General features: G+C 37.0%; 1 protein-coding gene across 1 annotated transcript in view; it reads right to left on the bottom strand.

The window, feature by feature from the left end:
* TMEM55A (transmembrane protein 55A) overlaps positions 1-14742 on the bottom strand; it is a 61369-nt gene that overhangs the window by 6326 nt on the left and 40301 nt on the right. The window contains exon 5 of the mRNA XM_006884597.1: positions 3215-3267. Within this exon, the coding sequence (XP_006884659.1) occupies positions 3215-3267 (53 nt within the window). The remainder of the gene's footprint in view (positions 1-3214; positions 3268-14742) is intronic.

The raw sequence follows: 14742 nt of genomic DNA, 5'->3' as shown, positions 1-14742 counted from the left end.
TAATAAAATAAAATAAATATTAAAGATGCATCTGACAGATAAAAAATATTTATCATGGGAATTTTAAGTTTTATTTTTTAAATCCTTTGTTTTAATTAAAAATGAATGAATTATATACACGTGAAAACTGGACAGTTAATAAGACTAATAAGATAGAAGAAGAACTGAATTATGATGAAAAATTATTGACTATACCATGGATAGCAAGAACAACAAACAGCACTGTCTGGGAAGAAATATCGTCTGAAGACTCCTTAGAAGCAAGGACAGTGAGACTTAGGGCATATTTTAGGGAGGGATCAGCACGAGAATAACTTCATGCTTTATAAAGGAAAGCATTAGTGAAGAAGAGAAGAAATCTCAGTGAGGCATACTGGCACAGGGAGACAGACTGACACAGGGAGACAGACTGGCACAGGGAGACAGACTGATATAGGGAGACAGAGTGATACAGGGAGACAGACTGGCACAGGGAGACAGACCGATACAGGGAGACAGACTGGCACAGTGAGGCAGACTGGCACAGTGAGGCAGACTGGCACAGGGAGACAGACTGACACAGGGAGACAGACTGGCACAGGGAGACAGACCGATACAGGGAGACAGACTGGCACAGTGAGGTAGACTGGCACAGTGAGGCAGACTGATACAGTGAGACAGACTGGTACAGCGAGGCAGACTGACACAGTGAGATAGACTGGTACAGTGAGGCAGACTGGCACAGTGATGTAGACTGGCACAGCGAGGTAGACTGGCACAGTGAGGTAGACTGGCATAGCGACTGCAACAACTGGCTCCTGCATGGTGCCCCAGCAGTGGTCCTTTTTGTTGTGTGCGGGGTAGTGATGAGTCAGAACCAGCTTAACGGCACCACACAGTAAGCCAACAGCTGGTTCTTGAGTAGCAAAGTGCAACCACTTAATTTTGAGAACCAGGTTTTTCTAGATCATACAAACGAATGATATGAATACAAACTTGAAACTCATTATTCTTAGGAATTCTCAAAAGGAGAGCTTCTGTCCCCTTCATCTCACAACATTTACTAGTGGATTTTCCCCCCCTCGTTATTCTTCTCATATAGTCATCTGAGAATATTAGAGCAGAGAAGGAAGAGGGTTTTATTCTAACTCTGACCCCTTCTACAGGAGCGTCAGGCCTTCTCTGTTTTTCCTCACATAATCATAGAAACCCATGTCTTTATGTCACAATGGCTCTATGTCATTAGTACTGACAAACATCCTCTGGACCTGGTTATCAACTGCTCTTCAATTTTCATACAGAGATAAGCATTTAAAAGGATGTTTGTTATAGTTAACATATTATCCATGTTACTAGATAATAAATTCAACTCTTGGTAATACATCAACGTGGCCATTGGACTTGTGAGGGAAAGATCATGCAATATTTCCCAACTTTCTAACCACTCAACTTTTGGTTTATTTACCTTGTCTTTCACAACTATGATCATCCTATAGAACCTTTTGGGATTGCATGAGACAATTGGGAAAGGCTAGTACAGTGAGGTCTACAGAAATTCAAAGGAAGAAAAAAAGAACCCAAAAGCAGCATTGTCAAATCCATTCTGATCCACTGCAATTCTATAAAACAACAACTCCAATGAGCATCCAAGGAATGTCATATCTTTATCACTTAGAGAAGCTCCTAGGTTCAAAGCACCAACCTTTCAACAAGGATCTGAGCACTATTGCACCATTTCAGCTAAAATATGGAACCAGGCAAAATTATTGACAATAACAATTTCAAATGATGTTTCCAGGGAGGGCTTTATTGGGTGAAGCTTATAAATAAGGCCAAATTAGGGAAGGGAGAAGATGTAAATGATTCCAGTAGACACAAGCAGCCTTGCTCACATACGGGAAAATAAGAATTCTGGTCAAGGAACAGCAGCAGAATAAAACTGACTTTCCCATAAGTCCTGAATATATTATAGCATTTGTATGGAAATATATCCCAAAGTCTATGTTAGAGTGCTAAGACCATATCTCTAGCCCAACTATAAGAGGGATTTTTAAAGTGGTGGTCGGTCACAAGTGGCCCAATTAAAAGAGAAACTTCAACATTAGCCACAATAGCCTCAGCTACTGTATGAGGAAGAAACTGTTAAAAAAGTGCTTCCAGCTCTGGAGACCTGCAGGCAGCTTTGCCCATGAGTTTTGAGAGATAAACACATGACAGGTTAGTATCACAGTAACAATTAATAACCCTGAAATTTAAAAAGAATTTCTGGATGTTTGAGATGCATGTTTAAAGAAATAAAACTCTATCTCAGAATCTTCTTTCCACAGATGACCCATCATCTTGTTATGAAAAAAAAAACAACCAAATGGAAGAAGAATCTTGACACCAGCCGTGAGCGTACATGTGATAATGGTTTCCTTGTCCAAGTCAGTAATGAATGCCCGGGGCACTCCCATGTTTAGCATGTGATTCCAGATCCACAACATCTCCAGAATGGTGTTTCAGCTGACTGATTCCACATGAATTTCTACGCAAGTTTCCTAGTAACTGCTGTAGAGTCACATTGATATGAACACACTATCTTGTGATACTTTACAAATTATAAAGATCTAGATGCAATAGTTCTTTATTATTATTATATTATATTATGAAAAATCATTGTTTCAATATAACTAACTAAGCAGTAATTTAGAAAAATTGTCAACCTCTCTAACTGTTTCTCATCTGTAAAACGAAGATAAAATTCTCTAAGTTCCAAATTGTTGTAAAGGTCACAACTGGTATATGTATGTATACTATAAGGAACTAGAAATCAGCCACATACAGCTTACTTGCTAATCACAGTAAGTCTCTGCTTTTTATTTCCCATGAGGTTTTAAAAATCTAATTTCTTGTTCTCAGTGATTTTTGAGATTTAATTTTATTTCTTTTTTGTGCATATACAGAAATGTATGTACCATTCACACGCACAAGCATAATTTTAGTAATTTTACTTTCTCCCAAACGGATTTTCTTTTAGAGAATGATAATCAAGCTAATTTTAATTGCAAAATGGAATATATTAATTATTGAAAAGATGCTTCCTTTGTAAATAAGTCTTGAATAGCATAAATATAATTAGCATGCATTCATCCTATAGAACATCTTAAAATCAACCCACTTCAATGAGAATTCTGAATTCTTTACATTGGTCTCATGTGCTTCTCAACAGTATTTCCAATGGTAAAGAACTTACATTTTTTTGCAGTGGGGGCATTTTGCCAGAGTGTTGAACCTTAATTCCATCCACTGTAAAATAAACAAAGAAAGCAATTGAAAAGAAAAACAACTGGAAAATGGTCTAATCTGATAAACTGCTTTCTTTTCGTTTACATATCATCAGGGTTCTCAGAACAGGAGTAATCATTCTCAGGGTTACAGAGCTTTTGGCCACCAACTCCCCATCCCCTCCTTAAACTAAAAAGTTTGGGACTCCCCTCTGAAACTTTCCCATGACTTTTTCCAAGGCTCTGACGCAATTTGCTTTGCAACAGAAGATGAATGTAGCTCAATAATTGGGGTCAATTCTTTCAGCTTTAAGTCTTACTTGACTCTCAGGGGGGAGAGGAAACATATTTCATGAGTAACTTGAAAGATCAGATAAGAAACTTAGGAGGCAGTGAGTTTATGTTATTGGGGGAGAAAAACTCAGCAGGATGTGAATGGCTGCACAACTTGAAAAAATGTGATCTGTGTCTTGGGATAGTGTGTGTAGAAACTGTTGAATTGGTTTGATGTATGTTCTACAACAACAACAAAAATATATTCTTAAAAGTCATATTTCAGAGACTTCCAAAGTTGTATTTTCCTTTTAATCTTGAAGGTCAACATTTTAAACACATGATTATTTACATATTAGTAACTGTTGTTAGGTATCCTGGAGTCAACCACAACTCAAAGCAGCTCTATTAAGAACAAATCTGGACCTTGTACGTTCTCATGATCTCTGATGTGCCTGAGCCCATCATTACAATCACCACATCAATTTATCTCATTGAGAGTCTTCCACTCTTCACTGGCCCTCTACATTTCCCACCATGGTGTCTTTATCTAAAAACTGGCCCCTGACAATGTGTCCAAATCATGTGAGATATTCACCGTCCTTGCTTCTAAGGGGCACCTTCATTGCACTTCCTCCATCAAACTAGATATAGTACTAAACGGCAACTGTTTATTCTGCCGTCACAAAGTAATGAAATTAATTATTAAAAAGTAGAGCTCAAGCGGGTATTTTTCTTCCTATCTGCCATTGCTTAAGCACACTATGTAACAAAAATATTTCTACCGCACAAATTTCTCTTTCAATTTTCTTTCCTGTAAAGGCAGACAAAGAATACATTATCATTCTCTCAGAAAAGCTATTTAGATAGTAGAAACATTTAATACATTTACGTTTTCATACTTTAACAGATGTTAATGCCTTTATTGAATATGCACTATAAATGAAAAGCAAATCTTTATTACATATATTTTACAAAATGCTTTAAAATATACGTTTCTCACTTTTTATGTCCTTTTTGTAATAGATATATTTCCATTATAGGTTATTGGATCATTAATAATTTTAACTTTTTTATCAACTAAGTGACTTTACCTTCATTAAAATGAGTATTTGCTTAGGATTCCAATTTGTCAATTTTCCTTTTTGTTCTGGATACTATAGATCAATTTCCAGATTTATAGCACCCCATAAAACAGGAAAGAATTATTCTATAAGGTTTTCTAAGCTATTCTTTTTATGGGAGCAGATATCTACGTCTTTCTTCCACAGAGCTGCTGGGTAGTTTCAACCCTGAAATCTTTTTTGGTTAGTAACAGAACACTTAATCATTCTACCACCAGGGTTCCATTTGTTGTTGTAGCTTTGACTCATAGCACCACATGAACAACAGATCTGAACCTTGCCCTATCCTGTGCCATCCTTCTAATCTCTGATATACTTGAGCCCATTGCTACAGTCACTATGTCAATCCACCTCTCCAAGGGTCTTCCCCACTCAACAGACTCCCCTTTTTCAAGCATGATGTCCTTTCCCAAGGACTAGCTCCTCCTAACAACATGAAAAAAGTATGTGAGACACAGCTTCATCATCCTCATCTCTAGAGAGTACTTTGGTGACACTCTCTTCAAGATATACTTATTTATTCTCTTGGTAGTCAATGGGATATTTAGTATTCTTTTTTAATACCATAGTTCAAAGGCATCGATTCTTCTTCTGTCAGACGTATTCATTGTTCAACTTTCAGATGCATAATACATAACTTAAAACACAATGCCTTAAATCAGGTGAACCTTAGTCTTTAAATTGACATCGTTGTTCTGTAGCATTTTGGAGAGGTCCTTGACACCAACTTTGGAGGGGCCTTAGAAAAATAGAAAACAAAACTAGGTTGTCTGGAGTCTTTTGCCTTCATTTTTGTTTCAAACTTTATGAAAGGAAGTTAACCTTGATCATGAGATCTCTCAGTCTCAACAGGGACATATCACCCCTAAATTGATAAATTAGAAACAAAATTTTACATAAATATTCATTCTCCTTTCAAAATGACTATTTCTCCAGCATCTAAGAATGCTGAGCTAAAGATCTATTTTTTTTAACAGAAGCAAACTTTTCACTCATTAATTATACTATGTAGCAGAAGGTCAAGAGCTGCAAGCTTCAATATGGATTGTGGCTCAATAGCAAGAAGACAAAGATTCTCACCACTGGACCAATTGGCAGCATCAGGATGGATGGTGAAAAGACTGAGATTGTTAACAGCTTTAGTTTGCTTCGCTCCACAGTCAACACCAGCAGCCAGGAAATTAAAAGACACATTGCGATGGGAAAGTCTGCTGTTAGGGATCTCTCCAAAGTACTGAAGAGCAATGGTGTCACTCTGGAGACTAAGGTGCACCTGAAACAGGCCGTGGTCTTTGCAATCACTTTCTATGCATCAGAGAGCTGGACAATGACGAGGGAGGATAGAAGGAGAATTGATGCTTTTGAGCTGCGGTGTTGGAGAAGATTATTGTATATACCGTGGACTGCTGAGAAAACAAATAGGTTTATCCTGAAGAGGGTGGATTCAGAGGATTGATTCAGTGACTGGAGTAATGGGGGTAGGTGTGTCAGAGACAGTGAAATTGGCACAGGATAGAGCAGGATTTAGGGCTGTACATAGGGTCGCTATGAGTCACAGGCAACTCAATTGCACATAAGAAAAAGCAGCAAAAGGTAATTTATTTTAAATCCAACTCTTTTAGTGAAAATTCTAAAATAATGCTACACAGAATCATAACTATTTCTACAGAAATTTGTACAAAACATTAAAAAGTAAGGGATGCAAACATTTTATTGAGTATGCTATGTTTTTGTTAATTAGCCGTAGGATTGCTTCTGAACCTACACTGTCACTTCAAATCTCATTTTTAAATAATAAATAATAAATTTAAGAATCAGAGAAGGCAATTTTGGAAGACTTGAGTCAAGAGTGAATAAAAATTCAAGCCTAAAGCTAACACACTAGCACGGGAATTCTAGAATTTCAGATGACCCATTTAAGGATATAATTGAGCCCAATATTATTATTTCAGAATATTCTTCCTTTTAGAGTAGATTATGCATGGTAAATTCAATTACAGTTGGCAGACAGATGAGAAATTATTGTGTAATTAGTAAATTGCATGGCCAGAAACCTACCTCATCCCACTTTGCTGCTATCTTCACTCATATTTTTTAAAATGTGGCAAACAAAGAAGAGAGAAGCTTCTATTATTAGGAATCATTTTCTCATAGTTTATTCAAACAAATGCAAATGTCTTAATCTTTAAAGGAATTTGGCATACTAATATGATCTTAATTAAAATTAAGTCTCTCTACTCTTTACTGCCAGAATCTTTAAGTTTTAATACACAAATAATCCTATCTAGTTGCTATAAATTTCCCTAAAGCCCAATCTTTTTAAGAGAGATCTTCCAATAATTAATTGACTTATTTTTCAATATCATAGGTAATAGATGAACTTATTTATCCCAAGATAATACTTTGCAACCTTCTTGTAAGATTCACTTAAAAAATACATAAAGAAAGCATACGTAAAAAAAAATTTAAAAATAAAAAATTTTTTTAAAAAAAGAAAGCATATGTTTATCAAAACTAGCTGGAATTTTTAAAAAGATATTACAGGCAACTGTTAACATTTAGTTTTAAGTACATCTAAGATAAAATTATTGTCACTCTCTGTGAAGGCTCCAAATTATTTGTGCTTGTATCCAAGTGAAGAAAATCTGACCCTCCATGAAAGTAGGTCACTGACCTCCTTCAAGGCTAAATCTGAATCATCTAGGCTTGTAGCATTTATTGTGGTTTGTCCATTTTGTTGGAGAAAGCTGACCTTGTAGTCTGTTTATCTGGTATATTATCTAGATCTGCTTTTTATCAATTACAGAGAACATCTGTCTCCAACCAACTGCACAGAAAAGCATTTTAGTTGTCTTAAGATACTACTTTACAGTACACATTAAAACATTTGTTTAGAAAAGATACTTTATATTTATGGTAGAATAAATAGTTAAAGGCTATTTATATTCCTTTTATTTTTCAAAATATAACCATGCACCTCATAAGAAATGAAGTGAACACTATTATAGTATAAGACCACTATCCTAAAAAGCTGAGGAAAAGTTTACACACAGATAGAATCATTCTTTATATGGTTACCAGGATGAGAAGGGAGAAAGAGGGGGTAAAAATGAATAAATAGATACATTGGGAGAAGGGAAAAGTCATATACAGTAAGAGTTTGTTCAGATATTATAATTCATTACATTTTTAAATGCATATGAATAATGAGATTGTAATGTTTATTGTCAGGTGTCATTGAGTTGAGTACAACTCATAGCAACCCTATGAAGAACAGATCCAAACCCTCTTCTAAGTTGTGCCATTTTTATTATCCTGAACGTATTTGAGCCCATTGCCACAGATGTTCTACCAATCTATCTCACTGAGGGTCTTCCTCTCCTTTACTGCTTTTCCACCTTTCCAAGCTTGATGTCCCTCCCCATGAAACAGCCTCTCCTAACAGCGTGTTAAAAGTATGTAAGATGATGCATTGCCATCATCGTCTGCAAGGGACATTCTGGTTGTGTTTTCTCCTAGACATAACTGTTTGTTCTTTTGGCAGTCCATGGGATACCTAGCACACTGCTCCAACACAATTCAAATGCACTGATTCTCCTCCTGTCATCTATATTCATTGTTCAACTCTCAGATGCATAGCAGACTGGAAAGACTGGCTTCAGGAAAGGATCAGCTACACCTTAGTTTAATCATTGTCCTTCAGGATTTTGGAAAGATCCTTGACAGTAGACTTTCACTATGATCTCTCCAGGAGACATATCCTGATCTCTGAGTGGTGGTACCAAGGATGTAGATTATTGATTCAAGTATGGTGAAATTGTTAACAATTTCAATCTATTCTCCACCTATCATAATGTTGCCTATTCACCCAGTGGTGAGGATTGTTTTCTTGATGTTAAGATGTAATCCACATTGGGGGAGCTCTGGTGGCCTAGTGGCAAGGAACTGCAACTACAATCCCAGAGGCGCACAGTTCGAATCCACCAGATGCTCTGCCGGGGAAGGAGGGACAATCTCCTCCTGTACCAGTCAGATCTGATTTGACAATACACGCACACAAAAATAAAATAAAAAAGATGTAATCCACATTGAATGCTGCCATCCTTGATCCTTTGCAGCAAGTACTTCAGGTCCTCTGCTTTTACCAAGCAAGGTTCTGTCACCTGCAGAATGCAGGTTGTTGATGAGTCTTCCTCCAATCCTGATGTCAGACTTTTTTTCATAAAGTCAAAGTACGTATGCATGATACAGTGAAAAATCAATATGATTTATAAACTTTTGCTAAATACAAAAAGAAAAAATACAGCCTAATTTCCTTAAAAAATGTTGTTGTTATGTGCCATTGAGTTGCTTGTAACTCATAGTGACCCTATGTACAATATCCATGAAACCTGCTCTATCCAGTGCCAACTTTACTGTCTCTGACACACTTAGCCCCATTACTCCGTCACTAAATTGATCCATCTCATTGAGGGTCTTCCTCTCCTGTGCTGTCCCTCCACCCTCACAAGCATGATGTCCCTCTCCAAGGACTGGTCCCTCCTTGCAACATGTCCAAAGTATGTCAGACAAAGCCTCAGAATCCTTGCCTTCAAGGAGCAGCCTGGCTTCACCCTCTCTAAGGCGAGCCTGTTTTTTCTCCTGGCAATCCATGGTATATTCAACACTCTTCCTCAGCACCACAGCTTAAAGCATCTATTCTCTTTCTATCATCCCTAGACATTGTCCAGATTTCTGATGTATAGCAAGCAATTGTGAAGACAAGGACCTGGATCAGGCACATCTTAGTCTACAGACTGATGTTGCAGCTCTTCAGTATGCTGGCAAGGTCCTTGTACGCCTACTTTTTGAATGCAATTTGCCTGTTGATTTTCTGGCTGCTGGTACCAAGAGTGTCAATTTTGGAGCCAAACAAACTAAAGCTGTTAACAGTCTCAATCTCTTCACCATCTATCTTGATGATGCCAATTGGTCCAGTGGTGAGAATCTTTGTTTTCTTATTGTTTCCTGAGCTTCAATACATATTGAAGGCTTCAGTCCTTGACGTTCTGCAGCAAGTGCTTCAGGTCCTCCTCAGTTTCACCAAGCAGTGTTGTGTCGACTACATAATGGAGGTTATTGATGAGTCTTCCTCCAATCCTGATGCTACAGTCCTCTTCATACAGCCCAGCCTCCCAGATGATCCATTCTGTATATAGATTGGAAAGGTATGGAGACAGGATACGCCTGGGATACGCCTTTCTCAATTTTGAACTATGTGGTGTCTCCCTGCCCTGTTCTGTTGACTGCCTCCTGGTCGAAGTATAGGTTTCTTATAAGCACAATCAAATGTTCTGGGGTTCCCTTTCTTCTCAGAGTCAGCAACAGTTTGTTGTGATCCATACAGCCAATTGTCTTTGCATAGTCAATGAAACACAAATAGACATTCCTCTTTTACTCTCTGCTTTCAGCCAATATCCATCTAACATTAGCTGTAATATCTCTAGTACCACCATGTTGTTATTGTTGTTATGTGCTGTCGAGTCACCTGCAACTCATAGTGACCCTATGTACAACAGTCCTAAACTCTGCCCTAACCTGTGCCAATCTCACCATCTCTGGCACACCTACCCCCATAACCCCAATCACTGAATCAATCCATCGCATCGAGGGTCTTCCTCTCCTGAACTGTCCCTCCATCCTCCCAAGCATGATGTCTCTATCCAAGTACTGGTCCCTCCTTGCAACATGCCCAAAGTATGTCAGACGAAGCTTCAGAATCTTTCCATCCAAGGAGCAGCCTGGTTTCACCCTCTCCAGGACAAACCCATTTGTTTTCCTAGCAGTCCATGGTATATTCAAGACTCTTCTCCAACACCACAGCTCAAAGGCATCAATTCTCTTTCTATCATCCCTAGTAATTGTCCAGCTCTCTGATGCATAGCAAGTGATTTCAAAGACCATGGCATGTATCAGGAGCACCTTAGTCTCTAGACTGACATCTTTGCACTTCAGCACTTTAGAGAGATCTCTAAACCACAGCCTTTCCCATCACAATATGTCTTTTAATTTCCTGGCTGCTGGTGCCAAGAGTGTTGACTGTGGATCCCTAGTACCATAGCACCATTAAAAATAGAAAATTGGAATTTTACATTGGACTACCAAAAAAAGGAAATACAATCAACAAAGATAAATGCTATTACTCAATCTTAAGCGAAAATATCACTTCTATTAATACCTAAAAAAAATTCATAAGCTTTTTAAAAGTACATCTTCAAAAGGGCTTTATGAAACTTTCCCTCTTTTAGATTTTATTAATGATGTAAGCAAAGAGTACTAAATCCTCCAGTATTTTTTTTTTAAAAAAACAAACCCTTTTTACCATTTTTAAATCCTAGAGATTGCCCATTATCATGAAATTCTTTACCCACACAAACTATAATGCAAAGCATTTCCAAGGAGTGGATTCCAACTCATGTTGACTCTATTCATGTAGAGTAGAACCACTGCACAGGGATCTCAAAGCTGTGGCCTTCGAGAAATAAAAGGCTAGGATTTTCCTCTGAAGAGATTTATCTGAGTTGATTTACTCTGAGTGGATTTAAACTGATAACTTCAAATAAAGCTAAAACTATTAAAAAAAAAGAAAGTGAACTCCGGGAGGGGGAAGGGAAAGGGAGGGAGGAAAATATGCCACCTGAATTTTATCTATAGTTCCAGTCAAGTTGTAAAAATTAACCAAGTGACTAGAATGAATTCCTGGCAAATTTAACTTTGCTGTTCTTATGTACCATCACGTTGGAATCAAATCACAGTTGAGCCTCCAGTGGATTTTCAGAAGGTATAAATTGAATAGGAGGACATTGTTCATCTTTCTCCCGTGGAGCAGTTGGTAAATTTGTACTCACTGCCTTTTGAAATGTAGCGTAGCTTCTTACCACTAGGTTACCAAAAGTCAATATTGATAAATCTCTTTAATTTTTTTTATTGTGATATGAGTAAAATAGGGAGCTCTGGTGGCCTAGTGGCAAGACACTGCACTGCAATCCCAAAGGCACGAATCCACCAGCTGCTCCGCATTAGAAGGGTGGGTAATCTCCTGTGTGATTAACTGCCTCTAAAAACTCACTGGAGGGTCAGCTATGGATCGGTTCCGACTCTACAGCACACACTACCACCAACAACATGAGTGAAATGTCACAAAGCAAACTGGTTTTACATTAATTCATATTCTTTTAAAAATAACATTATAATGTCTACATTGTAACCACACTGGAGCACCACAAGATAAAGGTAAATGGCCCAGTTGCAAAATAGGCACAGGATATGAACAGACACTTTACCAAAAAAGACATTCAGGTGGCCTGCAAGAACATGAAGAAATGTTCAAAATCCCAAACCATGACAACTATGAGATACCATCTCACCCCAGAAACAATAGCAAAATTCAACAGAGAAGCAAAGAACAAATGCTGGTGAGGTTGTTAAGAAACTGGAACCCTTATTCACTGTTGGTGGGAGTATAAAATGGTGCATCCACTCTGGAAGGCAGTATGGCTCTTTCTCAAAAAGTTGGAAATAGAAATACCATTTGACCCAGCAATTCCACTACTGGGAATATACCCTAAAGAAACATAACTGCCACCCCAGTAGATATATATGCACACCCATGTTTATTGTGGCTTTGTTCACAATAACAAAGAGCTGGAAACAACCCAAGTGACCATCAACAAATGAATGGCTAGAGAAGCAGTCATACATAACACAATGGAATATTATGTAGTACTGAAAAACAATTAACTCATGAAATATTATGCAAAATGGGTGACCATGGAGGACATTATGCTGAGTGAAATATCTCAGTCACAAGAGGACAAATACTGCATATTGCCACTTATAAAACAGGACTGACATGATGGTTAGGGGGAAATTAAGAAAAGAGGGGATAAATAATGTACACAACATTGAAAGAGACAAGGGCGAGAACTGTATAAAAGGAATATATGATTAGGTATTATTGGCATAACAAGAGTCCAGAAATAAAAGCTGCACAGTAAAGTGGACTGGGTGTGGGCTACTGTATAAAAATGAAAGAATTTTTTTCCCCAAAGAGAAAAGTGAGCTAAGCAGCAGAGGAGACGGGGGGGAAATGTGCAACAATAAATGAATGAAAATCCAAGTTCTCTATAAACTTTCATTAAAATCTCAAAAGACAAGCAAACAAACAAACAAAAAGATGGATGCTATTAAGAACACTGTCCATTATATTTGGGTTTGTTATTTGTTTTATATTAATCCATAGGAAATGTCTCTCAGGTCTCAAAATTCTATTAGATATTCTTCTAAGAGACTTTTTTATTTAAAAAATAAACATCATAAATATCTTGCTGTATATTATTATTTCATCTACCCGCTTGAAAGAACAGAGCTAAAATTCAGCCTAATTTTATCATTTATATATTCTATATACTATACATATACTATCTACTCTACATATATATACTACAAACAAGTGCATGCTTATGTTTTCTCTTGTCCTTGACTTTGTTTTATTTTTCTGTCTTATTGTTCATCTTATTTTTCTTTCTTCAAATCTATTTTTGTCCCTTAGGCTTACTCCACACAAAAATTCTCCCGAGAGGGGGAAATAGGGTGTTAATCATAGGGTTGCACAATTCAATGGGTGGGTGGTGTAAAGGAAATAAGAAGGATCTTTTGTGGAAAAACAATGTATTAAAACTTTGTAAATAAATCAGAGTAACATAAAAAAATTCTCCAGAGAATCTGGCTGACTCAAAAAAAAAAGAATGTTTACTGATAGTTAAAATATCTGAAGGATCTTAACAAAAAAGTAGAAATATAAAAGGAGTAAAATAATTCTAACTCTTATCTGTACACATTAATATTTCCATCAGTGATTTAGTCCCAAATATAAATAAACTTTAAAAAACACACACACATAAAAGACAAACTTAAATAAAAGTAGAAGAGATAAAAGTGGGGGGAAAAATATACAGGACATCAGGAAACAATATAATTAATAGCTTCAGAAAGATATAAAAAAGGGAAAAATCAGAGGGTAAAGTAAAGCTCTTAAAAATTAAGTTGAATTGGGACTGACATCAGGGTTGAGGGAAGATGGAAAAGGAGGGGAGGAATGATGTATATTGCATTGAAACAGATGAAGGAGAGAACTGTTTAAAAGGGATATATGAATGGGTAATCTTGTCATTACAGAAGTCCAGAATAAAGGCTGCATAGTGGAGTGGACTTCGGGGGAGAGACCGCATAACAATGAAAGTTTTTCTTTTTCTTTTGAAGGAGTAGAGTGAATTGGGGGGAGGGGGTGGTCAGGGAGAGAAGTGCAACAATGAATGACTGGAAAACCTAAGTCTCATTAAAATTAATAAAATCTAAAAAAAATAAGTTGAAAGATCTCAAATTTAAAATGTCACTTTAGAGAAAATTACATAATAAAACAAGACTCAAGGAAAGAAAATATTCAAAAGGAGAAAAAAGATATTCATGAGGTCTAATAGAAGGCATTCTAGATGTTTTTTTTGTTGTTGTTAGGTGCCATTGACTAAGCTTCATAGATATTTTATTAACAACAGATCAAAATTATGCCCTATCCTGAGCCATTCTCACATCTCTACCATTCTCAAGCCCAATGTTGCAGTCACTGCATCAATCCATTTCATTGAGTTTGACTGAGTTTCCTCTCTTTTGTTTCCCCTGTTTTCCCTGTGTGATGTCGTTTTCCAAGAACTGACCCTTCCTGACAACATGCTCAAAAATCTGGGGATAAAAATGTCATCCTTCTTGACTTTAAGGAGCACCCTGGTTACATTTCCTCCAAGGTAGATATGTTAGTCTTTTTGATGGTCAGGATATATACAGGTAATACTCTTCACCAACACTACAATTCTAAGACATCAATTCTTCTTTGGTCTTCCTTTTTCCTTGTCAAACTTACACGTGCATATGAAACATCTGAAAATGCTATGGCTTGAGTCAGGTGCATCTTAGTCTTTAAATTTACACCTTTGCTCTTTAGCACTTTAAAAAAGTCCTTGACAGCAGATTTGCCTAATGATGCATGATGTCTTTTCTCTCTCTCT

This window comes from Elephantulus edwardii, unplaced genomic scaffold (genome assembly GCF_000299155.1).
Source record: "Elephantulus edwardii isolate Elephantulus edwardi_28Jun2011 unplaced genomic scaffold, EleEdw1.0 scaffold00036, whole genome shotgun sequence".
Lineage (NCBI taxonomy): Eukaryota > Metazoa > Chordata > Mammalia > Macroscelidea > Macroscelididae > Elephantulus > Elephantulus edwardii.
Note: the sequence above shows the minus strand (reverse complement) of the source record. Positions and strands in the feature narration are given on the sequence as shown.